At 53.4% G+C, this 25,794-nt stretch overlaps 9 protein-coding genes across 9 annotated transcripts; 5 read left to right on the forward strand and 4 right to left on the reverse strand.

Annotated features, from left to right (window-relative positions):
- Positions 1-1,112: 1,112 nt before the first annotated feature.
- On the forward strand, positions 1,113-2,992 carry A1O1_00363 (MFS transporter, SP family, general alpha glucoside:H+ symporter; the record flags this gene model as incomplete). Its single annotated transcript, XM_007721282.1, has 2 exons — positions 1,113-2,768; positions 2,834-2,992. The coding sequence occupies 2 exons, from the start codon at positions 1,113-1,115 to the stop codon at positions 2,990-2,992; spliced, it is 1,815 nt and encodes a 604-aa protein (XP_007719472.1).
- An 817-nt stretch (positions 2,993-3,809) lies between these two features.
- On the reverse strand, positions 3,810-4,844 carry A1O1_00364 (uncharacterized protein; the record flags this gene model as incomplete). Its single annotated transcript, XM_007721283.1, has 1 exon — positions 3,810-4,844. One exon carries the CDS (start codon positions 4,842-4,844, stop codon positions 3,810-3,812), a length of 1,035 nt encoding a protein of 344 aa, XP_007719473.1.
- A 1,305-nt stretch (positions 4,845-6,149) lies between these two features.
- A1O1_00365 (6-phosphogluconate dehydrogenase, decarboxylating 2) lies at positions 6,150-7,974 on the forward strand (the record flags this gene model as incomplete). The annotated part of the gene is made up of 5 exons (XM_007721284.1): positions 6,150-6,163; positions 6,297-6,481; positions 6,544-6,995; positions 7,052-7,480; positions 7,534-7,974. The coding sequence occupies 5 exons, from the start codon at positions 6,150-6,152 to the stop codon at positions 7,972-7,974; spliced, it is 1,521 nt and encodes a 506-aa protein (XP_007719474.1).
- Positions 7,975-8,824: 850 nt separating this feature from the next.
- A1O1_00366 (uncharacterized protein) lies at positions 8,825-9,639 on the forward strand (the record flags this gene model as incomplete). The annotated part of the gene is made up of 2 exons (XM_007721285.1): positions 8,825-8,955; positions 9,018-9,639. The coding sequence occupies 2 exons, from the start codon at positions 8,825-8,827 to the stop codon at positions 9,637-9,639; spliced, it is 753 nt and encodes a 250-aa protein (XP_007719475.1).
- Positions 9,640-11,175: 1,536 nt separating this feature from the next.
- Positions 11,176-13,272, forward strand: A1O1_00367 (uncharacterized protein; the record flags this gene model as incomplete). The annotated part of the gene is made up of 4 exons (XM_007721286.1): positions 11,176-11,234; positions 11,330-11,803; positions 12,039-12,716; positions 12,960-13,272. The coding sequence occupies 4 exons, from the start codon at positions 11,176-11,178 to the stop codon at positions 13,270-13,272; spliced, it is 1,524 nt and encodes a 507-aa protein (XP_007719476.1).
- Positions 13,273-13,936: 664 nt separating this feature from the next.
- Positions 13,937-15,597, reverse strand: A1O1_00368 (uncharacterized protein; the record flags this gene model as incomplete). Its single annotated transcript, XM_007721287.1, has 2 exons — positions 13,937-15,094; positions 15,151-15,597. 2 exons carry the CDS (start codon positions 15,595-15,597, stop codon positions 13,937-13,939), a joined length of 1,605 nt encoding a protein of 534 aa, XP_007719477.1.
- Positions 15,598-16,462: 865 nt separating this feature from the next.
- Positions 16,463-18,679, forward strand: A1O1_00369 (uncharacterized protein; the record flags this gene model as incomplete). The annotated part of the gene is made up of 2 exons (XM_007721288.1): positions 16,463-18,176; positions 18,414-18,679. The coding sequence occupies 2 exons, from the start codon at positions 16,463-16,465 to the stop codon at positions 18,677-18,679; spliced, it is 1,980 nt and encodes a 659-aa protein (XP_007719478.1).
- Positions 18,680-19,591: 912 nt separating this feature from the next.
- A1O1_00370 (uncharacterized protein) lies at positions 19,592-22,267 on the reverse strand (the record flags this gene model as incomplete). Its single annotated transcript, XM_007721289.1, has 1 exon — positions 19,592-22,267. One exon carries the CDS (start codon positions 22,265-22,267, stop codon positions 19,592-19,594), a length of 2,676 nt encoding a protein of 891 aa, XP_007719479.1.
- Positions 22,268-23,289: 1,022 nt separating this feature from the next.
- On the reverse strand, positions 23,290-25,621 carry A1O1_00371 (uncharacterized protein; the record flags this gene model as incomplete). The annotated part of the gene is made up of 3 exons (XM_007721290.1): positions 23,290-25,040; positions 25,094-25,307; positions 25,361-25,621. The coding sequence occupies 3 exons, from the start codon at positions 25,619-25,621 to the stop codon at positions 23,290-23,292; spliced, it is 2,226 nt and encodes a 741-aa protein (XP_007719480.1).
- Between the last annotated feature and the right edge of the window lie 173 nt (positions 25,622-25,794).

Here is a 25,794-nt window from a genome sequence, read left to right on the forward strand (position 1 = left end):
AGACGGCTGCTCGCTGAGGGTAACAAGAGTTGGTGTCAGGTAAATCTAACTCAAAAAGGGGCATCTCGACCAAGGAGTTCAGTGTCAGCATCCCACTTGACACTTTCCCCACAGGCTGGATCGTTCAAATGACCCTGGTGACCCCAGATCATCATCATGCCGATTGTCGAATGAGGATGCTGCCCAGAAAGACGCCTGTTGACAGTTTCCAGTTGACACGCTATGGTCTGAGGAAGGCGGCGCGATTTTGCTCGGCGAGACGACCCATGGAACGTTGCTGTGGCGCGCCGTTCTGCATGGGGTAGTGGAGCAGATCTCGACTCTGAAGACCAGCATAGTGCGGGGTTTTCGAAAGGGCCCAGCACGTAGATGAATCCCTCGTCGACAGTCTCGTCGCTGACTGGATCACCGCCAGCTGGTCCGTTAGTCCTGGTCGCCGGAAGAGGAAACGGATACACCAGTAGCGAGGCTCCCATCATCACGTCCCAGTGCTCGCCTCGTTTGCCAGCCCTGGCGCACCACTCGGGATGTCCACAGCCAAACGAATCCGCTCGTCTTGTATTGCTTCGCTTTACTTTTGCTGCATTGGTCCATGGCATCTGCAGTTCAGAGCGCGCTGAGGGTGCATCCATTCTTTTCGAGGACCGGGCGACTGTCCACACCTGACCATTCGGACACTTTCAGTATTCGACGAACCTGGGCATGAAGTCGCCCCTCATCCAGCCACCCATACACCGTTTGACCGAATCTCGAGACTTATTTCTCCGTGCCAGTCTAGAATCACCACAGCTTCAGACCGGGGCAGCACCCCTGGATACCTCATAGAACACTAGACACCGCTGGGTGAACCCTATAACCTCCAACGACTTTGCTAATTGGCAGCTATCCTGGCCTCACGAGGGCACCCTGCGTCATTTGACTTTGGCCACGGCGAAGGATGTCCGATCACTACCTCTACGCCCACGTATATATGCGTCGATGTCTGGGGATCAGGACCATGGTGCTCCTACCACTGTCCATTTGGCATTGCCCGACAGTCTTCCTGAACACCAGTGCGGTGATATACCTGCTCCTCCATATACTTCTGGATCATCCCTCATACGCCCTTCACCATGAGCTTTGCTCACGACGAAGAGGCCGGCCCTGGCCGCACTGGCCGCCATATGAGCGTTTCCCAATATGCGAACAACATGGGCGCGCCAACCTTTGATACCACTCGCCGCAGGTCTTCGGTTGTTCCAGCTGCGGTCGTCGGGGCACACCAAGATGAAGTCATCTTCAACCAGAGGGATGACACGCTTCGCAAGATGTCCGTGGCTGTTCCCAACTTGGCTGAGCTTACTGCAGATGCCCAAGCAGCTGCGAATTTGGAACACAAGATGGGCTTCCGCGCCGGATGCAAACTCTATCCCAAGGCGATCATGTTCTCCTTCTGCTTGTCCTTGGCCGTCATCATGGAAGGCTACGACACCTACCTTCTGGGTAATTTCTTTGGTCTGCCAACCTTCGCGCGCAAGTACGGTGAGCCGGCCGGTATCAAGGACGGGGTCCAGACATACCAAGTATCTGCATCGTGGCAATCCGCCCTTCAGAACGGCACGGCTGCCGCCCAAATCATCGGACTTATGATCAACGGCATCATTTCCGAGAGGATCGGGTACCGATGGACAATGATCGGAGCGTTGTTGTTCCTGACCGCCGTCATCTTCATTACCTTCTTTGCTGTTGATGTTCAAATGCTGCTGGCCGGCTACGTCTTGTCTGGTCTTCCATGGGGTGTTTTCCAGACCCTCACCACTACATACGCCGCAGAAGTGTGCCCAGTACCTCTCAGGCCCTATTTGACCACCTATGTCAACCTCTGCTGGGTCATTGGTCAACTTCTTGCCGCCGGTGTCCTCAAGGGCTTTGTCAACGCCTCTTCACAATGGGCTTACCGTGTCCCTTACGCCATTCAGTGGATTTGGCCCATCCCAATTGCCATCACTGCGTACCTGGCCCCCGAGTCACCGTGGTGGCTAGTGCGTCACGGCAAGCTTGACGAAGCACGTCAGGCGCTCCTTAAGCTGACTTCCAGGAAAAATACCGAATTCAACGTCGAAGACACACTCGCGATGATGATCCACACCAATGAGCTGGAAATTCAACAGACATCTGGTACCTCGTACTGGGACTGCTTCAGAGGAGTCGATCTCCGGCGAACCGAAGTCACTTGTTCCACCTGGCTCATTCAGCAGACATCGGGCTCTCCCATGATCGGCTGGGGTACTTACTTCATGATTCAGGCCGGTCTTGACGAGTCCGACGCATACTCTCTCGGTGTTGGCCAAAGTGCCATGGGCTTTTGCGGTACTGTGCTCTCTTGGTTCTTGATGCCACACTTTGGTCGGCGCACATTGTATCTCTGGGGCCAGGTCGGCATGTTCATCATTCTCATGATCATCGGTGGTCTAGGAGTTCCGAGCTTGTCCACCTCTGTTGGCTGGGCGTCGGGCGCCTTGATCCTCATTTTGACATTTATATACGACTTCACGGTCGGCCCAGTCTGTTATTCTCTGGTCGCCGAGATCCCGTCGACCCGGCTGCGGATCAAGACCGTCGTGTTGGCCCGCAACGTCTATAACATTATGGGCATCGTGATCGGGACATTGCAGCCTCGCATGATGAACCCGACTGCATGGAACTGGCGCGGAAAGACCTGCTTCTTCTGGGGCGGTCTGAACCTGCTCGGTCTGGTCTGGACTTACTTCCGTCTCCCGGAGCCAAAGGTAAGTCTTGTCGCTGGTCTTGCTCCGCAACGAAATGTTCGTCGGTCTGACTCCATGCTTCTTAGGGCCTCACTTATGCCGAACTTGACGTTCTATTTGAGAATCATGTATCTGCTCGCAAATTCAAGACCGTCAAGGTCGATCCGTTCCGCTCAGACAACCTCGTCGTCATCCCGGACGAAGATGTCAGCAGCCACGAAGGCGGCGAAAAGAAAGGGTACTAAGGATAGTCTATTGCACTGCGGCAAATAGTGAGATTGAAACGAGGAAATTGGTATGGGGAGACGGGTAGTTCGACTACCTAGCTTTTTGCGCTGATGGTGCTTGGTACGACCTCCTGAAACATGTTGTCCGGTTTGGCTCCGACAGCCGTGCGAACCACAAGGATATGTGCCCATGCATAGTTGGACTGAATAACGACGTAGTTAACATCTGTAAACTTCTTCAACTTACCTGCCTTGCTTTATATCAGCCTTGCGCTACTGGGAGAGAAGCAGGGGTAGAGAAGACAGGAAACATGGGTAAGGGACAATTTTAATTCCGGGACAGGCCATACTTCGTAGTAATGACTGGCCTCGAAAGACCCTGACAAGAACGCAAGTTCTCGAACTAATCTTGTCTGAGGTACGCTCTACACTTGTTCAATTGCTCTTGCCTCTCCCGCAACCTGCCAAAGTCATCATGGATCGACAATGGGGTTTGCTTATGTTTGCTCATGGAACCTCGTCGCGGGTCGTCTTCGTTCCACAGTCCATAGACACTGATTAGTCCTCGTCAAGGCGTGCTCGTCTTAAAGAGACCGGCTGATTGGATGAAGGACGCTTCTCGCGCACATACGCCATGTTCGCTTATTGAAGGATCAGGAGCATATGTTGTGCAATGCTGTTCTTGTGAATGCTGCCACGAGCTGCACCTCATGTCCCCCACAAATCCCGCAGGCTGCATGAGGGATCGATCGAGAGGCCTCTCTGATCACTGACTCAAATACGATCTCTGCTGTCCGAGGAAAAAGTAGAATCCCTTGCTACTTGCCACTTGCCCCTAACCCAAAACCTTCAAACCTCCTTTCGTCTTCGGTTGTTTCTTGTTCACGCCGCTGTGTTGAACCTTGTTATGTCCACCCGCACCGCCTTTCCCCTTCTGGTTGTTCTGCTTGAGCGTCGAGGGCCGGACGTCCGTCATCGCCTTCTTCACCACAATCGGATGACTGCCGACATATTTCCCATTCTGCTCTCTCGCGGCGCGGAAGTAGTCGTCACCATTGGCGAAACTGACAAAACCATAGCCTTTCGATTTGGTCGTGCGCTTGTCACGTATGACACGTGCCTTCTGCACAGAAGGGTATTGCGAGAATGCCTTGAGCAGAGATTCATCTGTGACTTCGCCCGCGAGGTTACCGACGAAGATGCGGAAATGTGCTGGATCCCATTCCAGAAGCGTCGGGTCGGTCCATGACGTGCCTCCGCCTGCCCGGTGGACTGTCTTGGGAACACCGTCTGCTTGCGTCGTGGGCTCACTGCGTGATGCCGGAGCAGTCGAAGTTGTCGTTCCTGCTGCAGGTTTCGGTGTGGATGTGGATGTGAATGTGCCTGGTATTCCTGTGCCTGTGCTTGCTCCTGTGGCGCCAGCATCTCGGTTCACGTAGGCGCTCTGCCATTGCTGCACCTGAGCTTCGTATTCGGGGTCATATCCTCCGGCGCCGCCACCGTAGGCAGTTGCGGACGCTGATGGGTCAGAAGGAGGAACGAACGGGTTGCGGATCTGTGGGGTTGCAGAGTATGAAGGGTCATATTGCGGTTGTGCAGAATAGTCTGCGCTCGCTTGGTACTGGCTGGCAGCGCTGTAAGATGGGACGGGTGCGGCGCCGTACTGCGCTGGACTGCTGGTGCGATAGGTACTCGCCGATGCTACTGATCGGGGCGCGAATGCTGTGAAGGCGGGTCTGGTCGAGGCACCGCTCGATGATGTTTTGAATGGCGGGACTGCGCTCACTGTTGACGGCGGAGGGCGAGCTGGTAATGACGGGGGAGGCTGTGTGGTGGAAGACGTGAGACCTGGAGGCGGCGGATACGACATGATGAATGTTTGGTCTGGATCAGGTTCACTGGTTTTCAGAAAACGTACCAGAAGCCTCGGTGAGGCCGAGTTTTGCTGATGTCGGCCTCCCTTTTGAGGATCGACGTCCGCTCTCTTCTGGTGATATGGTTCTAATCTAACGGTGCGTACAGTGCTAGAACTGCGGAAGCCGATTGAGTTGCGACGTCGAGGTCTGGCTGCAAGGTGGTTGTATGATGGAGATTGATGCGGTCGTGGACAACTCGAACAGCGATGATATGCGATGCAGTAGGCATAGGAGTGATACTAGTGGCGCCAACTGGGATAGCATTGCTAGCATGTTCTGGCTGGTATAGACGGAAGGTAAAGCGAGATAGCTTTTCCCCAATCAATTTTAGCGTCAGATTGACTGTTTCACTGCACGTGATATTAGCTTGGCACGTCGAATTTTTCTCCCAGGATCCACTCCTGCACCCGCATCTCAGTCTCAGCCTGAGCATCTTCAGTCATACTGAAGACGCAATCACATCGAATTCCTATGTACCTTAGGTACCTAAGTGTTTGAGGTCTATCTCAGCATATGTTAATGTATTGACCGAGGTTCCTACCGTTAAGAGGTAATACGAGTAGCGATCGGGATCCTTGGGCAATCTGGTAGCCAGCCGGCTGATTTCGGACGACTCGGAAGGGCCAGCCGCAGACAAGCGTCACTATGATGTTACTAATGACACTCCTCTACTCTGCTTAGTCACCTTGAACCTGGTTATTCACCAACCCTGACAGCACATGGCTGTGCCGCAGCCCGTTGCTGGTGTGTCGCTGGACAATCAACATGTTCATATCGCAGTAGTGATGGACAATATGCTCCATTGGGGAACTGAGCGTGCTGTGATGAGTGGCCGACGCCTGGAGTACGTAGCATTGTTAGCCGTAGTGACCACAGTATCAAGTGATTACTGTGGTAATGGTAGATGGGGAGGGCGACTCCGTACCCAGAATGCTGGTGGGAAGATCCAATGGGCGCAGTTGCTGTGCAGCCCCTCCAAACCTTTGCTGCCTCATAGGTGGGGTTGATGTTCTCAGGTGTTCACACTGAGGTTTGCAGACGCTGCTAAACCGCTCAGTGTTTTGTCTGCTGCTACTAGTCAGCATTCATTATTCCTCCTACTTCTTCCTCCTGCTCCCTCTGTCTCTTCCTCTACAACAACTCTCGTGCCTCTCGTCTTTTTCGGTGCATTAGACAGAGACCGACACTTTATCTACTTCGCTCTTCAGCAACCCACTACCAATTCACAAACCTCGCTTCACCTCCATCCCACAGTCAAGATGTCTGGACCAGTGTATGTAGACAACTTCCCACCAAATCTCCTTGACCTTGCAGCTCCTTTACGGCCTACATCGGACGCAGAGCGCTTCAGCTTGCGCCGCGGGCTCTGCAAATACATCCAATTGACAAGCAATATGCTGACTTAGTGCGCGACTGGCTGGCCTCAAGGTCGGCCCTGCGCAGGACGAACCCAGTGGTGATTTTGGTCTTATTGGCCTGGCCGTTATGGGTCAAAACTTGATCCTCAACGCTGCCGACCATGGCTTTACCGTTGTTGCCTTCAACCGGACTGTGTCCAAGGTTGATCGCTTCCTCGAGAACGAGGCCAAGGGTATGTTCACGCTGCACGCTGCAAGCAGCCCCTCCCCGTACATGACTGACCACGTCAACTAGGCAAGTCGATCGTCGGTGCCCACTCCATCGAGGAGTTTTGCTCCAAGCTCAAGACGCCTCGCCGTATCATGCTTTTGGTGATGGCCGGTCCTGCTGTCGACGACTTCATCGACAAGCTGCTCCCCCACGTCGAGAAGGGTGACATCATCATTGATGGAGGAAACTCCCACTTCCCGGACAGCAACCGACGTTGCAGATACTTGGCTGAGAAGGGTATCCGATTCGTCGGTACCGGTGTCTCCGGTGGTGAGGAAGGTGCCCGCTATGGTCCTTCCCTCATGCCCGGTGGTAACGAGGAGGCCTGGCCATTCATCAAGGACATCTTCCAGAGCATTGCCGCCAAATCCGATGGTGAACCGTGCTGCGACTGGGTCGGTGATGAGGGTGCAGGCCACTATGTCAAGATGGTCCACAACGGTATCGAGTATGGTGATATGCAATTGATCTGCGAGGTAAGCGGCCACTTGCCGGTTCCCGGCAAAATACGGGCTCTCACTAACATTTCCAGGCCTACGACATCATGAAGCGCGGTCTTGGTATGAGCTACAAGGAGATGGGTGATGTTTTCGCCGAGTGGGACAGCGGTGTTCTGGATTCTTTCCTGATCGAGATTACCCGCGATGTTCTCCGCTTCAACGACGACGACGGTACTCCTCTTGTTGAGAAGATCCTCGACGCTGCTGGCCAGAAGGGAACCGGCAAGTGGACTGCCATCAACGCCCTCGACCTTGGTATGCCCGTCACTCTTATTGGCGAGGCTGTCTTCGCCCGTTGCTTGAGTTCCATCAAGGATGAGCGTACCCATGCCTCCAAGGTCCTCAGCGGGCCGAAGCCAAGCTTCACTGGAGACAGAGCCCAGTTCTTGAAGAACCTCGAGCAGGGCCTGTACGCGTCCAAGATCATCTCGTACGCCCAGGGCTTCATGCTGATGCAGACTGTGAGTGATCCGCTAAGCCGTCGTCCTGGAACAATCACTAACTCCACTTCTAGGCTGCCAAGCAATATGGGTGGAAACTCAACAAGCCATCCATTGCCCTCATGTGGCGTGGTGGTTGCATCATTCGATCCGTCTTTTTGAAGGATATCACCTCCGCTTACCGCGAGAACCCGGACCTTGAGAACCTTCTGTTCAACGACTTCTTCAACAAGGCTATCCACAACGCTCAGGAAGGCTGGAGAGATGTCATCGCATATGCTGTCAAGGCTGGTATCCCCATGCCGGCGTTCTCCACCGCGCTGTCCTTCTTCGACGGCTACCGTACCAAGGACCTGCCCGCCAACCTTCTCCAGGCGCAACGTGACTACTTTGGAGCCCATACTTTCCAGATCAAGCCCGAGTTCGCCAACGACAAGTTCAAGGTCGGCGCATACAACCATGTCAACTGGACCGGCCGTGGTGGTAACGTTTCTGCCTCAACCTACAACGCATAAGTGGTCGATTACGTCGGTGCTAGGCTTGTTCCCCGGCCACATCCTGTTGGAAGACTCGATAGGCTCCCAGCGGGACTGGACATGTCACATGACTGATGTCTGCAAGCAATGAAACGTGCTCTCCGGAGCGAGAAACGTGTTCGCAGTGCGCTTTGGATGTTATCCTCTCCATTATGCGTAGATAGACATGCAATGCTACGGACTCGTATCTTGTGTACAATTCGGGAATTGAGCATGGCCTGGATGTTGACCTACCAGCGGGCACAAACAAAAGATGAAATACATACCATACTTTTAGAACCGATACCGTCCCCTGTGTAGTGTAATAATGTAGTCCTTCTCTGGTCTTATAACACGTAGTAGAAGTAGTACCTACGGTGTTGTATGTCCCGCGGGAGTCGGGGACATTTTCTCCGACACCCTAATTAGGAAAAGGCCGCTTTCTTCTCCATCTCCAGATTTCCATGAAATTGTGTCCTGCGCTGCGACTCAACTCGACTCGACACGTCTCTTCAAACCAAAATTGTCCCTTCTGGGCGCGTCTCTCTTCTCCTCGCTCTCCTGCACCTCTGACACCTCCTCGAAGCATTGTCATTTGGCGCCTGGCGTACTTCTAGTCTACCACTTTGATCTTGGGTTTTGGCCGTGGAAAGGGTGTTGTTGTAACTGCTAGCGGCCCAGCGGTGATCTGGCGGCCACCGCCTGCCTGAGACAGGTTGACACTGTCTTGTCTCGCCTCAGGTTCTCCACACACACTCTCCACCCTAACACAGTACATCGGACTCGGACAGGCATATTTGAGAGCGTTGCAGTACTGTCTATCTGACTGATTGTCTCTCCTCGTATGAGGATGGCAGCCGATACGAAACGCCAGAATACAGGAGCAAGGGTGCCGGTCGCCTTACCCAAGGCTGAGGCCGCACAGCCAATTGCGTCGTCGGTCTCTTTAGAAGTCGGTCTACAACAAGCCATTGGAAGCCGGTACGCCCGCTGCATGCAATGATATGCAATTGCAGCGTCAGGATGGCTGACACATTTTACAGCATTCGAGTCAACACCATCGTCCCGAACCAGACCAGCGTCGAGGGCACCGTCTACACGGCCGATCCTCTCACCAACCTCCTGGTTCTCAACATCAGTGACACGCCGGCAACCACGATCTCCTCCACCTCACTGGTCGCTCCAGCGGGCGCATACCGAATCATCCCTGTTTCCCAAATAAGCAGCTTCCAAATACTCTCCCTTGCGCAGCCATCGACCGAATCCTCAACCAACCCGACCCATAATTCTATCGACATCAATGCGGTCCAGTCCCGTCTCGCCAGAAACATAGCCGCCCAGCAAGCAGCACAAGCACGAGTCGGTCCTAAGGGCACCACTCCGACAGACCAGGCGCTTTTCGATGCCTTGTCCCGAACACACCCGGCTCGTTGGGCTGGCAACGTGATGCTCATCTCGGATACATACCTGATCGAGAAACCATACGGTGCTGTGAACGTTCGATTTGTTGAGGGTCGGCATGGCGATCTGGAGCGGATGAAGAAGGTGGTTGACATGGAAAGACAGAAGATCACACTGAGAATGTCCAAAGGGTTGATTGATGGGAAACTATCTGATACCATGGCGGGCAAGGGAGCGACTGCGGGCGTCAAGAAGGGTGGCTAGACTGCGGAGGCCGACCTCTGATACTTTGACCAGCTACAGCATGGCAGCCAGTCTATGATCTAGAGAAGCGGCTGAGCTGTCTAGGATGGGAATCCTCGCTTTTAGGCTGAGACTCTCGGACAATGCGAGCCCGCCAGATTTTCACCTTGTGGTTGACTTTCAAGACTCTCTGGATTGCAAGCTGCATCAGGATATGAAGCAAGCGAGCTGAGCTCTCCAGTCGACGCCTTCAGCTTGTCTTCGATCTCGAGGCTCAGGCTTATGTACCGGACTTCGATATCATGTTGGCATTAAGCGCCGATTGCAGTCATACAATGAGCCACCATGGCCTCCGGTTCTGATACAGCGCGGCTCCGGCCCATGATTATCTTGCCAACAGGAGTATTGGCAGTGGAGGACTGGATCTGACCTTGATTGTATAGTCCAGGTACAAAAGCAGAGCCAAGAAACTTGCTCAAATATCTTCTTCGTGCTCGCCGCTGTTGCTATACCTTCCAACACGTCCTCCACTACTTCGGGCTCATTGATTGGGAGCTTAGCTGTGGTCTGGAACAGGCCACTCCTCTTTTATGGCTTCTCGTATCCGCGCTGTTCTGCCACTTGCTCTTCGGTGCCATACTGAAGCCTCTTCTTGGCAAGGCTGAGCAGCCCCTTTCCTTCTTGACACCGCCGTACCGCTAGTAACCGTTAGGTACCTACCAGGTAAGCACCTATATCATTTTTGCGGTGCCAGTTATCTTGTAAGGTGGCTCGACGGTTACCGTGTCTGTCTCCCTTCGACCTATGCTACATGGATTCCATCATAAGGTGCTACGCCTCACAGACGTGGCGAGAGACCATCGTGGCATTAAAGGCATCGGGGGTTTTCCATACTAATATTCTATTCAAAGACTCCAGGTGAAGGTTTGCAAGGCTTACTCGTCGTCCAGCATGACAGACGGATGGATTTGGACCAAAAGTCACTCAGGGAGTAGCAGCATCGCGCGGTCATCGGATGTCACAACCAGCGCTGGTCACAACAAGGCTGCACCAAAAGGTGACATGGTCACAGACTCACAGTTGCTACATCCGTACTTCAACATCAGCACAAGTGTCGTCCAATGCCTGACAGCATGGGTGATATCTGATGATGGGTCTAGGACGCAGAGAAGAAACCAGTCATGTCATTCATTCCTCGAGGCATCCGTTCGCAACAGTTCTCTCCGTTTGAGGAAACCAGTTCGTTGACACCTTGACTGGACTGAGCCGTTTACCAGCTCATGCATCATAGTGAGATCTCATCAGCGTGATATATATCTATATCTCTTCAGTGATGTACCCTCGACAACGGCCTACGATGGAAATGAGTATTTATAGAGGATCAGAACAACAGGTTCACAATGATGGAGATCAATCCCTCAGCACCTCTCCTGCCGCCGCCGCCGCCGCCGCTGCTACCACCAGGACCTCGAGTGTCCCTCGTTTCCAGATACAAAGCACAAGCTCCTGGTCCCAAAGCTCTCGTTCTTCTCTCCGGTGGCAACAGCTGCATCGACAATGGTTGAAAGCACGAGCTGTGCAACCTATCTCGGTCCTGTTCTTCTCGCAGTCTTTCTGTAAGTGCCAACTCTCAGCCCAGCTCATCACCCCAAGGAAATGTGTCGTGTAACACTATCCATTTCGATATCTCTGACAGCAACGATGAGCACAGTCTCAGAGATCTTCTCGAACGTTGGGCTTCCTCGCGAAATCAAGCCCGATACCGTCCATTCGCTTTCCCCAACCCCGAGACGCGAAAGTACCACATCTCCGACGTCAGCATCATAATCCCCACAGTCGACACCGATCCAAGCTTCACCAGATGTCTGTGCGGCTTGCTGAATCATAAACCTCTGGAGATCATCATCGTCGCTACGGAAACTGAGAGGTATCGTGTCCAAGCACTCGTTCACAATGCTACTGTTCAGAAAGCTGCCGCGGCTGCAGGAGGGAAGACGCACATTAGGATTCTGACCGTTCGGCACGCGAATAAGCGCGATCAACTTGTTCAAGGGATCAGCGCGAGCAGAGGGGAGATCTTGGCCCTGGTGGACGATGATGCATTTTGGCAGAATGAACGCTTGTTGTGGCATTTGTTGGCTCCGTTTCAGGAGGATGATATTGGTTTGGTTGGATGCCCTATTACGTGAGTTATTCCGTGCGTATGTTTCTCTTTCATTGCTGATACCCTTCACCTAACTCTGTTTCACTGGGTATACATGCTTGCATTGCTTTTCCTTCTCACACCCGTTATCCTCCTGTCTCCTTCGTCATTTCTCTCCCTTCACATCTTGCCATTATTCTCTCTTTAACTTGTTATTGCCTAGCTGCAGTAAAACTAACCTTGGTCTTCCTGGCAGATCATACATCCCCGAATCAAGAAAGGTCAGCAACATCATCACACCCTGGGAAGTGGCCGCCATTCGTCTCCGCGGAAAACGTCACGGAAGCATGAAAAGCGCCTATGCAGCCGACGGAGGAATCAATTTCTGCGTGTCGGGAGTCACGATGCTTCTTCGCGGCGAGATCCTAAGGGATCCGGAATTCCAGCATGCTTTCACCAATGACTTCTGGATGGGCCACAGACAGAACAGTGGCGACGATAGCTTCATTACGCGCTGGGTATTGTTTCGGCATCAGATGAAGGACGACGATAACAACAATATCATCTCTCAGAGTCATCCTTGGCTGCAGCGGAAGCCGCAGCAAATCAACAACACCGACAATCTCAACCACATCAACGTCGAAAACAATGTTCACGGTAACCCACAACACTCAACAAGAACCCAATGGAGACTCGGCATGCAATTGACTTCTGAAGCCGAAGTCGGGACCTCAATCATGCCCGATGCCCGCTTCGCTGGACAATTGAAGCGCTGGTACCGCAGCGGCCTCCGCCACCGTCTTATGTGTCTGTTCTTCGAGCCCGGGATTCGCGCCATGTGGCGCACGTGTCCATATATGACGAGAAAGATGGTCGAGGGAATGCTGACTCCGGTTCTGTTGCCGCTTCGTCTCTACGCGCTGTACGCGACATTTGATGTTTTTCCTGGATTAGCGTAAGTTTGATCTCGACCCTTTCTTTCATTTGCTTTTTGGGGTTTCGAGAAAGAAACTTGCTCAGACACAGTGCTACAGATCGCATTGATGGATGGGTGGTGTTGCTAAGCAGTGGAGCTGTCACTGTGTATTCCAGAACAGAGATACCAGCACTGCCTTTTCTTTACGCGGACCCCATCCACAAGATGAGCAAAGGCTGGTTTCAATACTGACGATGTCATTGTTTTCTTTTCCATATCTAGGCTCTTCATCCTCACGTGGAAGATATGCAGCTACATTCACGGCCTTTTCACTTTCAGCCTCGAATACCCCTATACCGGAAAATACTGGTGGGCTGCTGTCCTGGTCGATCATCTGTATTTGGTTTCGGATTGGTATTGTTGGGCCACGCTGGGCACTGAAGCGTGGATGACTAGGAGGGATGTCGACCAGGAAGAACGCCAGGTTGAGGTTGTGAGTGAAGGCATGAGTCCGAACACGGACATGAGGAGGGACGTGCGTGAGAATGGAAACGTGACTGAGAATGTGGATGGAGTCGTGGATATGACTGACTGACTGAGAACCCGAGAGCGGATCGTGGAGTACGATCACTAGGAGACCTCTCAGGGACCGATATGAGTGCAAACGCGTGGCCGGGATAAATCTGTGCTGGACCATAGAAGCAAGTCCTCAGGGAATATAATGTACAGATTGTCTGACGACTTGGCTGGCTGCAAAGGAACTTGAGTTTAGCTCTTCGATTGGGAGCCTGCTTCTCTGTGTCGGAGAATTCGGTCGAGTGGACTGAGGAGCTCCGAGATCTCATATCAATCCCCATTTATCAAGTCTTGTATGTATGTGAATTCCAACATATTGACCAGGTTTTAGACTCGCAACGTAATAGTGATGGATTGGTGAGTGTCGGAAGACCCCTTCAACCCCTTATTCACCACAGCCTCGCGGTGGCTCCTGAAGCACGAGGCTGCCCTAAGCCGTAAATAGTCTAGGCCAGCCTTCCGCTGTAAACGCATGGTACTGTCTTTCTACGATCATTAGTGGTACAGTATGCATCGGCACATAATATTGGCATTTCAGGTGGTATTCCAACCACGCGTTGTCTGTACTTGTGTCATGATATACATCTGTTGACTGTTAAATCTAACAAGTATATTCTGGCCATGTGGCCAACTGTTCTCTGTCTTAAGACACTGAGGCAGAACATCATTCCCTAATCATGTCTTCACTTAGGAGCCCCCAAAAAGCCATTAGCTCCAGCTTTCGAAGAGGAACCAGACGTCGGCCTAGCTCCTGACCCAGCACCATTCCTACCTGCCGGCCTGCCTTCTTGGTCCTGCATCAGCGGTACCCTATCGGCAATTATTGCTTCCTCCTCTTCTGCTCGAGGTGTCCTGTTTCCGACAGGGTCGTCGTCCTCCTCGTCGTATAATCTATCGTCGCGCTTCCTCAGCTTCTCGAGAGCATCTTGTCTCATCTTGAAGATCTTCAAGTAATTGTAGATGGCTATACATATGATTGTGATAATCAAGCCAATAATGTTCACCAGGGATAATTTGTCGTGGAACACAATCCCGGCGACACTGATGGTCACCACTTCTTTGAAAATGCCACAGATACTGAGGGTGACAACGCTTGTCCGTTGAAGCAGGGTAAATTCGCTGGCAATCATACAGAAGGCCAGAAACCCCGGGACAATCAGTAGGAGAAGTGATTTGACAATTCCATAGGTGCTGACAAGCACTTGAACCCCTGTAACCACTGCTGCAGGAGTCTCGGATATGCAGGCAATGATAAACAAGCTGACGAACATGATTGGGGCCAGGAAGAAAAGCGTGGCGAATGGGTTCGAGGTTGCAGGATGCCGGAGAAGAAGAATCTGCGTAACAGCCCAGCGAAAGCCCGAGAAGAACGATGCGGACATTGCCAGAGCAAAGCCTAGGGCGTTGAATGCTGTCTCGCCGGCGGCCATCATGAGGACACCAACGGCCATGGTGAGAATAATGAACACCAGTTTGAGAGATGGCTTCTCCAGGCGGAAGATAAAGGCGAATATGAGGACGAAAATGAGGACGGAGGATTTGCACATGGTGTAGAAAGTGAGGGTGATGTAGCGTAGAGAGGTATTGCCCAGTCCAATATCAAGCGATGTTGTCGTCCCAGTAGGAACTAAGCGGGTTATATAAAACATCGGGGTAATCAACGGCTTCGGTGGACGTGACTCGTTTCGATGTGTAGGAGGCTGTGGTTGCGACGGTCGGAGGGAGGGGAATATCATAAGTATAGTGGATGCAAGTCCAAATTGAACCAGCATATGTAGTGAAGTAGCGAATAGCGGAAAGTGGAAATCGAGGTGGTCGGACGAGAACATCATTTTGTTGTACTGGCGAAAGTAGTCAGCCAGGCGTGCGGAAGGGCCGGTCAAGATACACAACTTACAATGGATATCGACAGTGAGAAGAAATACCAGAGGCCGATGAGTACAGCATTGACGAGAAGATTGCGCAGGACGAATTTGTCGGCTTCTTTGGCTTCGTCCTTTGAGATGCCTGCGGTGCCTGCGATTCGGGAGTCGAGACCATGACGTCGTCTCTTTTTCTTCGCATATTTGAGCCTGTCATGCTTGTTGAAACCGGTCTCTTCATCATCGTCGACGTCGACGTCCGCGTCCGAATCCAGGTCGCCAAGTTCGTGTTCTTCTGATCCCGACATGGAAGAGCCTGAATCATCTTCTGAGCCGCCGCTTTTCGTCTCTAGGACAGAACCCGTACCTCGGCGTTTGTATTTGCGACGAGGATTGATGTAAACAGAAGCCTGTTCTCCAGTACGTCCCGGGGGAGCAGTGGCAGGTCTCCGGACGCGATCGCTATAGGGGTTCGTGTCCATGGAAGGCGGAATCGTGGGAAAGTCAGGTCATTGGGGGCAGTTGCCGTCGCAGTGACTTGTAAACAAGCAAGTGGAAAGATCAACACCGTGGCAGAATAGAAAGAAGGCGAGCCACTTCTTGAGAGAATAATTAGTGACAGCAAAAGAAGACGGTGAGAAGGAAAAGAGGAGATGCTGCTGAACTCTGCTGATGTTGTCAAAACAGGGGCCTCCTAACTTTCCCAAGCCGTCACCGCTGTCAATCAGATCCCCAAATTCAAGGTTGCAGGCTTCTCGGCCCGTTTCAGACAAGGCTGCCGCCGCCCTAGAAAAGTGGATAGAACACTTATAGCGGAGTGAGATAGTGATAACGATAACGATAACGATAAGGACCAATAACCACCACCAAAACCCCAACTCACTGCATTGCATCAATTGCATCAGTTGCCTGCTCGTATCTCTCACAGCTCCCTTGCTACAAAACCTGTATCTGATCTTCCCAAACAATCAAATTGAATGCTACCTCTAGTCCCCCGTCCTCCACCCTCACCTCATATCAATTTCGTGAAGCCAGGCTACGGAAAGAGACCCAAAAGGCGACGTAGCCCCTCGTATCCTCCTTAGTCATCTGTTCACGTCCCACTCTGTCTGGACCCTGCGATAGGTTTATGAAACCATGAAACGGTCATAATGCGCTTTCGTTCCACAAGCTCCGCCAGACCTCGAGCCTCAAGCCTTCTTTGTCCGTAACTACCGCTCCCTCATAGAAGATCCGAATCGACTCTTGAAGGTGCATTCAATTCGGATTCTCAGGACATAGAATTCAAAGCGTACCATACCGTTATCGTACCCGGCTGTTCCGCCATCTGCCTCCATTCAGCACAGCATGGGCGAAATGGCTCAACAACCAGTATCTATCCAAATCGAGGACTACGGCATCATCGGTGACATGCGCACGTGTGCCCTGGTGGGAAAGAACGGCAGCATTGATTTCATGTGCTGGCCCAAGTTTGATTCTCCGTCCATCTTCGGCCGAATCCTCGACACCAGCAGAGGAGGCGGCGGCCACTGGAGCATCAGCCCTCAAAGCAGTACCGTGTGCAAGCAGAACTATCGAGCAGCTTCCAACATCCTGCAGACGAAATGGATTGACGAAGACGGCGTGGTGGACGTGACAGACTTCTTCGCGCTCTCCAAGTACAACAAGCTCCTTCGAGAGACATGGAGTGGCTCGACGTTGGTCAGAAAGCTCGAATGTGTGCGAGGGAAAATGTCTTTCGACATCGAACTCTGTCCGCGACCCGGCTATGCCAGGGACAGTGGCACCATGCGCGGATCCGAGATTAACAGCGAAGACGGCACATACCACCAGTCTCTCAAATGGGTTCCCGACAATCCGAAGGAATGCCAGGACATGCCCGAGTTCTTTGCTACTTACTGCACACACGAGCGGCCACTCAGTTCTCCTCCCAAGATGTTCCAGCCCGTCGCTTCGCCCGACGGCGCTGAAGACAAGTTGCGCGCCCGATTTGACCTCGAAGAAGGCCAGCAGATTTTCATGATCATGTGTAGCAAACACGTGGCGCCGCATCTGACCAAAGACCTGATGGTGAATCTCGAGACGGAGACGCACAAATTCTGGACGTCGTGGATTCGGTCATGTAAATACTCGGGTCGCTTCCAGCAAGAAGTTGAGCGCAGCATGCTTGTTCTGAAACTGTTGACCTACGACCCGACCGGTGCCATCGTGGCAGCGCCGACATTCTCACTCCCCGAGGCCATCGGCGGCCCTCGAAACTGGGACTATCGGTATTCGTGGGTGCGCGACTCGAGCTTCACCGTTTACGTGTTCCTGAAGATGGGCTTTGCCAGCGAAGCAGAGGCTTATATCAACTTCATCTTCGCGCGGATTGCTGAGTGGCGCAAGACTACCGAGGCGTCGGACACCATCCGCCACCTGCCGTTGATGTTCAGCATCGACGGCGACACGTCCCTGCCGGAGGTCACTTTGGATCACCTCTCGGGATATCAGGACAGTGTTCCGGTCCGCATCGGCAACGCGGCCACCGACCACGTCCAGCTCGACATCTACGGCGAGCTCATGGATTCCATCTACCTGTTTAACAAGCACGGCAAGCCCATCTCGTATGCGCAGTGGCTGGACATCCGCTACCTGACGGATTTCGTGTGCCGGGTCTGGGACCAGCCCGACATGTCCATCTGGGAAGTGCGCGGCCAGAGACAACATTTCACCTATTCCAAAATGCTCCTCTGGGTGGCCGTGGACCGCGCATTGCGACTGGCGGATAAACGCAACTTCCCTTGCCCAAATCGCCACAAATGGCTGGAGACCCGCGATACCATCTACGAGCAAGTCATGGAGAAAGGTTTCAATTACGACATGAATTGTTTCGTGCAGAGCTACGAGGCAAACACCACTCTCGATTCGGCCGTGCTGATTGCTCCACTGGTATTCTTCATGTCACCCAATGACCCGCAGTTCGTGGGCACGCTGGACAACATCTTGCGGACTCCTGAGAAAGGCGGCTTGACGTCCGCAGGATTTGTCTTTCGTTATGACCATCAGAAAACCGATGATGGTATGTCTGCACATCTCTTGTTTTGTTTGAAGCTTAATGAAGCCCCGTCCTTGCTTTTCTTCCGAGCATTGTCGTGTCAGACCTTTTATGCTGAGGATTTTCCTCCCGATGTCTCCGACTTGATTTCGTTTCGTTTCGTATTTCTTTGCGCTGCTTCTCCAATGCTTGTCTTTCTCCGCCATTGTCCTCGTTTGTTCTCCCATAATTGTTGCTGACTTTTTTCCTTCTCAATGGCAGGAATCGGTGGCAAAGAAGGAACATTCGTCATGTGCACGCTATGGCTCGTCGAAGCACTCGTCCGGGCCGGCAAATACTCGAAGCAATACCTCGACGTGGCCACGACCATGTTCGAGACAGTCAGCAACTTCCGCAACCACGTCGGCATGTTGAGCGAGGAGATTTCAGTCAGTGGCGAGCAGCTAGGCAATACTCCGCAGGCATTCAGCCATTTGGCCTTTGTAAGCGCTGCAATCAACTTGGAAAGGGTCAGAAGAGGCGACTAGACCACCGCAGGTATCGACCCAAAGTTGAATGGGCTGGGCAATTATTGCCAGTATCTTTGTAAGATAGTTCTCGTTGAACAATAGTCGACTGAGCTCGCTTTGGAAGTAATGGATTCCCTTTTCCTTGGTTCTCACATTCTTTCTCTCAATGATTTGTTTGATTTGTTTCATGGAGGATGATTTGAGTGGTCCTGGCGGAGTCTGTGGAATCGTCGATGCCACCGCCTTGGACCTTCGGTCATGATGCCCAATTCCTTCGCCAGTCGAAGATACGCTGCTTCCGAGATCTCTGAGTATTTCGCGCCAGGGCGCTCCGTTTGCAGCAATGCTTGACTTCTTGTTTGATGATGACAAGTGCTTGTCCCATGGTTGTAGTAGGCTCCGTCGAAAGTGTTTCTGCACGTTTTCTGCTTGACTGTAGTTGAGAGTCGAGACCGGTGGTTGCAAACAAGTTGATGCTCTCCTGGCCATCTCATGCTTCGGTCACTGTGCCTTTTCGATGTTGAGGAAAATTTGAACAGGTAATGGACTTGGTGCCTCATTGAATCTGATGTTGAACGAGAAGTTTTGACGATGAGACAAGTGGATGCTTTCTGATGCAATCACACAGCCGATTTGGCAACGTTGAGAGGTGAATTTGGTGAAAATGAAGTTTTGGTTTTGCGATTTCGGATGTCGATTCAATGCAATCGATGCACTGGTCCCCGAGCCACTCTTTTGTGTTGATGGCATTTGGACGAAGAAGAAAAAAGCAACCCACACCGCATGCTTGAGTTCTTTGCTGTTGAAAGTGACAAACTCCAACGCCGAACTCCGGAAGAAAGAAGAAGCAAGCAAGCAAGAAAGAAAGAAAAAGAACAACACACACTGTCCCAGCCCACCACCACCACCACTCGTCTATAGGGCAGTGCCCTACTCCTCCTCCGAGACCTCCTCCTCCTCCTCCTCCACCTGCGCCTGCGACTGCGCCTCTGCCTGCGAAGCTGCCGCTGTCGGAGCGGGAGCGAGGGCCCATTGCGCAACGCGCTGGGCAGCCGGACCGCTCTCCTCGGTCATGGGCTTCTTGGCCTCTTTCAACGCCAGGTTGCTTTCGCTGGCCACTCGCTTCCCCTTGCGAGCGCCATCCTGACGCTGAGGGTCTGACCCGCCGACCTGGCTCCTCAACTCGTCGACGGCACGCTTCTCGGCCTCGAACTGGATCCTGGCGACCTCCATCTTGTTTGATGCGACGGTCAGGTCGATCTCCTTCGTCCGGAGCTGCCACTCCATGTCACCAATGGCGACACGGTGCTGGTCGAGCTGAGCCCGCATTTCTGCCTGGGCCTCCAGCTCGTCCTCTGCGTGCAGCTCCTTCAGCAGAGCCAGTTCCACATCGAGGCCGTCCTTGGCCTCACGCAGCGCCTCCGCCTCCTCCGCTGCCGCCGCCTTCTCCTCCGCCAGCGCCTTGTTCTTGCGCGTCAAGTCGTCGATCAGGTGCTGGTATGTCTCAATCACGCCCCTGCTGGAAGGTGACGGTCGGGGTCGTGACAACAGCGGCGACTCTCCCAGCCTCGGTGTGCTGGCTGCTGCTCCCGCTCGTCCGGCACTTGAGACTGTCGACGCCGGCGTCAACGAGCCCAAGAATCTGCTGCCGGCCGGAGTCTGCGGGAGCGGGAGAGCGGCCGCTGGCACCAGCGCCCTGCTCGACGACTTTCCCCCCTCTACGGGTTCCTCCTCCTCCACATCCACCTCCATGGCCCCAGTCTGGCCCGGGCCTTGCTCTCGGAGTCGGCGGATCTCCTCGTCCTTGGAAACGGACGCCGCCTGCGCATCGCGCATCTCCTTTGCGAGCTTCCTGCCGGACCATTCCAGGGCCTCCACCTTCAACGCCAGGGCCCGGTTGTCGGCCTCCAGCTTCCGGCCAGCAGCGACGAGTTTTTCCCGTTCTTGGGATCGGGCCGCCTTTTCGGCGACTTCCTCGTCATACTGCTTCTTCAGTTCCTCGAACCGAAGATTGCCAGCTTCGAACTGCTGGCGGCCGGCCTGGAAGCGCCCTTCCAACTGCAGGTGGCCTTGTGAGGCGGCTTCAAGGCTCTGTTGGAGCCGGGCCACCACCTCCCCTTGTCGGGCCAACTCTGCATTGCCCTGGTCGTTGGCCGTCTGGAGCTCGCTCACCCGAGCGACGGCCGCTTGTCGTGCCTGGTCACAGGCCCCGAGAGTGCCCACCGTCTGGTGGTAGGCGTGTTCAAGGCTGCCGAAGCGAGCCTGGCTCTCGGTCAGCTCCTGGCTGACGGCACCAATGGCATTCTGAGCAGTGGCCAGCTCACCAGTCTTCAGCTGGATTTGTGCATGGAGTTCATCCAGCCCGGCCCTCAACGACCGGGCCTCCGCCTCGCGGGACTCCATGGCAGCCTTGGCTGCCTGCAGTTCCTCCACCAACTCCTCGTAGTTGGTGGCGGGGACAGTGGCGGCGGGGACGGCAGCGGGAAGGACAGGGGCAGCGGCAGGAGAAGCAGGAGAGGGGCAAGCAGGAGGAGAGACAGGGACCAGGTCTGCCTGGATACCAGCATCGGTGGTGTCGACGTGTTCTGTTTGTGTCGTCTTTTCGACGACAGATGACACTTCCTCAATCAGAGGAAGGTCGGTCTGAACCACCTTGTCGGCGTAGACAGGGGACGCCACTTCAACTTCCTTTTCAGGAAGAGGAAGGTCGTCCGTCTGCACGCCGACTTCGGTGGTATCGACAACCACCGGCGCAGGGACAGCGACCACCACAGGGGCAGTCTTTTTGGCCTTGGCCAGGCCCTCCAAGAGATCTACGATCTCTGCCTCCTTGACCTCGAGCTCGCGCTCAAGGTTTCGGAGGCGTCCAAGGACAGACGGGGTGACTACCTCGTCTGCCACTGGGGGAGAAGGACCAAATGGCCACTTCTCGAAAGGAGGGCGCCCTGGCCGGGCCTTCTGTCTGCCAGGCACGATCATGTTGATCACCTGGTTCTTTTCTGCCTCCACCGCCCGCTTATTGGCCTCCTCGACCCGCTTCTCGGCCTCCTCGAGTTTGCTCTCGAGGAAGGCAACCGATGCCCTACATTTGCCCAGCTCTGTGACGAGCCGGGCGTTTGTATTCTCCGTGTCCTTCCTGGCCTGTGCGTCAATGGCCCGGAGACCGGCCAGAACACGAAACTCGTGCTCGTTGACGTCTTGCTGGAACCCCCCGGGGACAAAACCTGGCTCGGGGGCTGGCAGCGCCGCCATTGCCTCTTGCAGGCTGTTGCAAATGCCTTTGAAGGGACGCTGGCACCAGCGGCCATAGGCCACCCCAATGGTGTGTGCGTAAAAACCCTCGACAAGGGCCCCAACAAAGCTTGCAAACCGCCAAAGGCCATCGGCCATCGACCTCATCATGTCCAAAAAGAAGGCCTCGGGGTCCTCGGAGGCTCGGAGGAACAATTTGAACATGCGGTACAGGATGTAAGCCGAAAGAGGCCAGTAGATGGCTGCCCACACCTTCCACTGGTCCTTGCGGTCGATGTCAAGTTCGTAATACATGAAATCGCCGATGGGCTTCTCGAGGTAGTTGACCCATTCCTCGATATCCTTTTCGTCCATGCTGATGATGTAGACAATGGCAGCGTAAAGCTGGAGGAAGAAGGAGATGGTTATCTGCAACATCGTTGCGTTTAGGTGAGAGTTGTGTGAGTGATGAGTTTTTGAGGGAGAGTTTGAGATGTAGCAGCGCGGATCCGAAGAATCTGCGATTGACTGCGATTGATTGCGACCGGTGAGGGCGGACGTCAGAGAATGAAGATGTCGAGGATGAGAGATGTTTGAATGAAGAGGATTCTGGAGTCTTCGTTGAGGGTAACCTGGGTAGCAGCACAGAAAGATTCTGCGATTGACTGCGATTGACTGCGATCTAGTGAGGGCGGACACCAGAGAATGAGGATGTCGAGGATGAGGATGAGGATGAGGATGAGAGAGGTGAGGTTGGCAGCACAGATCTCGAAAGAACTGCGATTGACTGCGATTTGGTTGAGGTGGCTCGAAGACAGTGAGAGAGAGAGAAGAGTTCTGGTTTCGAGCAGGAGAGGTATCTGAAGCGTCCACGAGACTGTAGAGGTTCACACTGACTGATGAGAGTGGTTTTGGTAACGAGGTTGATGGTGAAGGTAGAGAGGAAGAGAAGAGGAAGAGAGAGGAGGAAGAGGAAGAAGGCAGCAGAGATTTCGCAGACGGGGTTGTTGCTAGATCAACGCAGGATTGAATAAAACAGGGTGCGGCAGAATGAGAAACAGTGAATAGGAACGCGGTAGATGAAGGGGAGGCACCCTCGACACTGCCCATTGTCTTGCTGTGTTGGGATCAAAGAGATACATATTCACAGCACCAGCAATATCACCTTTCTATTGTACCATGTGCTCGAGGCAGCCACCGGTGTCACACCATCCCGTCGACAACGACGAGATCCACTAACTTTTCATGCGTAAGGTACGCGTCCCAATGCTGCAATATCCCTTGGACAGATGCCCGTGAAGCCGGTGAATGCGAGGCTGTAATAGTTGCAGAAAGTCGAGTCTGATTTTCAAGAAGATAGTCCGAGTCAAACATCAAAGCACGGTCGCGAGGAACGGCTATTGTCCCCCAAGCAAAGGCTCGCGCTCCCCTTTGCCCTGGCCATTCTTGCGTCGTCGGCGCTTTTTCTTCTTGCTGCCTCCATTCTGTTGTTCTTGGTCCTGGTCACTGCTTCCCCCTCGTAGAATCACCTCCGCTGACAACCGCTTGTTCTCATCATGTGGCGTCCGAACCTTATTCGCACCACTATTATCATCCTCCCCATTGGACTCGCTGCTGGAGGTTGTCTGGAGCACAACTTTGCGAAATCCATTCGTATCCACTATGTTTTCTGTGATGCTACCACTTCTGGCAGGGCCCCTTGGCTGGTAAAACGGACTTCTCGAACGCGTGCGTGAACTTGGCAGGCTCCCGATTGTACTCTCACTGGTCGTGGCCCTTGGTAGAGGTCGAGTCTGGCGCTGGTCGTCATCCTTGTCATGGTCGTCTGGCGTCGAGCGTTCAGCAGTTGGTGAATGGATCTGCTCCCCTTTTGTCGCACTATGTGGCCGTCTGTCACCAGGAGGAGAGGTAGCTCCATAGCCTTGCTGAAGGGCTTGTACCCCGTCGCTGGCCGCTTTTCCACCAGTTGTCACAATGGCTTCGCCAATCCCACTTTGGTAATCGGACGGGGTCTCAGATATCCTCCGGATCGGGCCTGCTCGGCCATCGCCGCCATTTTCTTTGGGCGTTGTATCTGTCGCTCGCTTTATTTTGACCGTGTTATACCGCGTGGACCGTGGTCTGCTCGCGAGATTGGAAGGGCCAAGATGTTTGAAATGCTCCTTGATCTCATCGGTACTTGGTCTTTTGTTGGATTTAGAATCCGTGGCGACACTATTTCCTGCGCTCGATCTCCGTCGTGGACCAGGAATGACTTTGATCTTCTGCTGGGTATTCTCAGAAGTCCTGGCTTTCTGTAAATCTGTTGGAGTGAGCGTTCCGGCCTCATCAATGTCGACAAGCTCTGAAGCGGTGCCATTGTGGGGAGTAGGCTCGGAGACAACGAAAGTCTTTGGAATTCGACGTGTCGGGGCGGGCATCGCGCGCCGAATGGCTCTGTGTACATCAACAAAGACATCCGACTCGTCAACAATCTCTTCGCCAATCAGTTCCTCAATGACGTCCTCCAATGTTACCACTCCAAGAGCACCATGGTCCTCACCTGGAGATTCTGACACCAGAACCATGTGAGACTTGCCCTCTTGGAAGAAGTTGACAATATCGAGGCAGCTTGTCTCTGGACGAGTCTCAGGTAGGGTAGCCAAAGCAAAATCGCGAACTGGCTTAGCGTCCTCTGGATCGTATGTGATCAGCATTTTGACCAGTAACATGCCAACAAAGTTGGAGTCGTTGTCAGGGTGGTGTATAGGTATTCTCGAATAGCCCTGCGAGAGTATGTTGTCCATGGTGGCCTCATCCAAGACATCGTCAAGGGACAGAGTGAAGACATCCTCCATGGGAGTCATGATGCTGCCTACCGACTTGTCCTTGAGGTCGAGAACGGCGCTGATAATTGTGACTTCGTCGGCGTTGAGCTGTTGCCCAGCTTCCCCAAGACTTCTGTGCAGTGATACCAGCGTTTTCAAGCCCGCCTTCTTATATACTGTTCCATGGTCTTCTCCCAAGAGATAGTCGAGTAATTTAGCGGTCGGCCATGCAACCGGGGCAAGGATGTACATGAGGACGAGGACGAACGGCGCCATCCAAGACCCAATTGGCAGACCATAACGCACGCAAACAGATTGAGGGGCGATCTCTCCGAAGATGACTGAAGTAAATCAGCAATTTGTTGCCAGAGAAAATATAAAGGGCAACACATACCAATGAGAATTGTAGACCCTAAAACAGCTGGCCACCCACCGCCGAGCGAACGGTCTAAGACGATGGGGAGGGTTTCGTTGGTGATGACATTGCTGAGCAAGAGTGTGACTAGAACCCAGTGCTTTCCCTTTCGCAGCAGGCTCAGTACTGTTGCGGCGTGTTTTCTCTCCTTGCCCTCGCCAGAATCCCGGATGACCTGAAGATATATTTCATCCTTATTCCCACGTCAGTGTCACACACACTGCCTGCGCACGGTTGCACACTTACTTGTCCCATTAATGCTATTGTCAACCCAGCGAAAGCGCCTCCGAGCAGCACCAATGCCGCTGCCACAGTCAGATATATCCATAGTGAAGGAGACCCAGGATCTTTTTCCTCCGGTGCCTCGGCTGCGGAGAACAGATGGAATGTATGGAGCGGAGCGGCTTGGACAAAGGGGATTTGTGAGATTCCAAGAATAAAGACATTGGCAAGGCCTAAGACCACGGGTCTCAGAGCAAGGTAAGGATTTCTTGTTCGGTTGTCCATGCTGCAAGCAGGATGCAAAGAATCAGAGGGTCATATTGGCGGGGACGGTGTTCGGTAGGAAGAGGAGGCTGGAACACGATCGAGAAGCTCGAAAAGCTGACAAGCGAGAGAAATGGAATCCGGTATAGAGCTGTATCGATTCTATTAGGATCACACCAACTTGAAGGATGTAG

This window comes from Capronia coronata (genome assembly GCF_000585585.1).
Source record: "Capronia coronata CBS 617.96 chromosome Unknown acBCG-supercont1.1, whole genome shotgun sequence".
In the NCBI taxonomy this organism is placed as follows: domain Eukaryota; kingdom Fungi; phylum Ascomycota; class Eurotiomycetes; order Chaetothyriales; family Herpotrichiellaceae; genus Capronia; species Capronia coronata.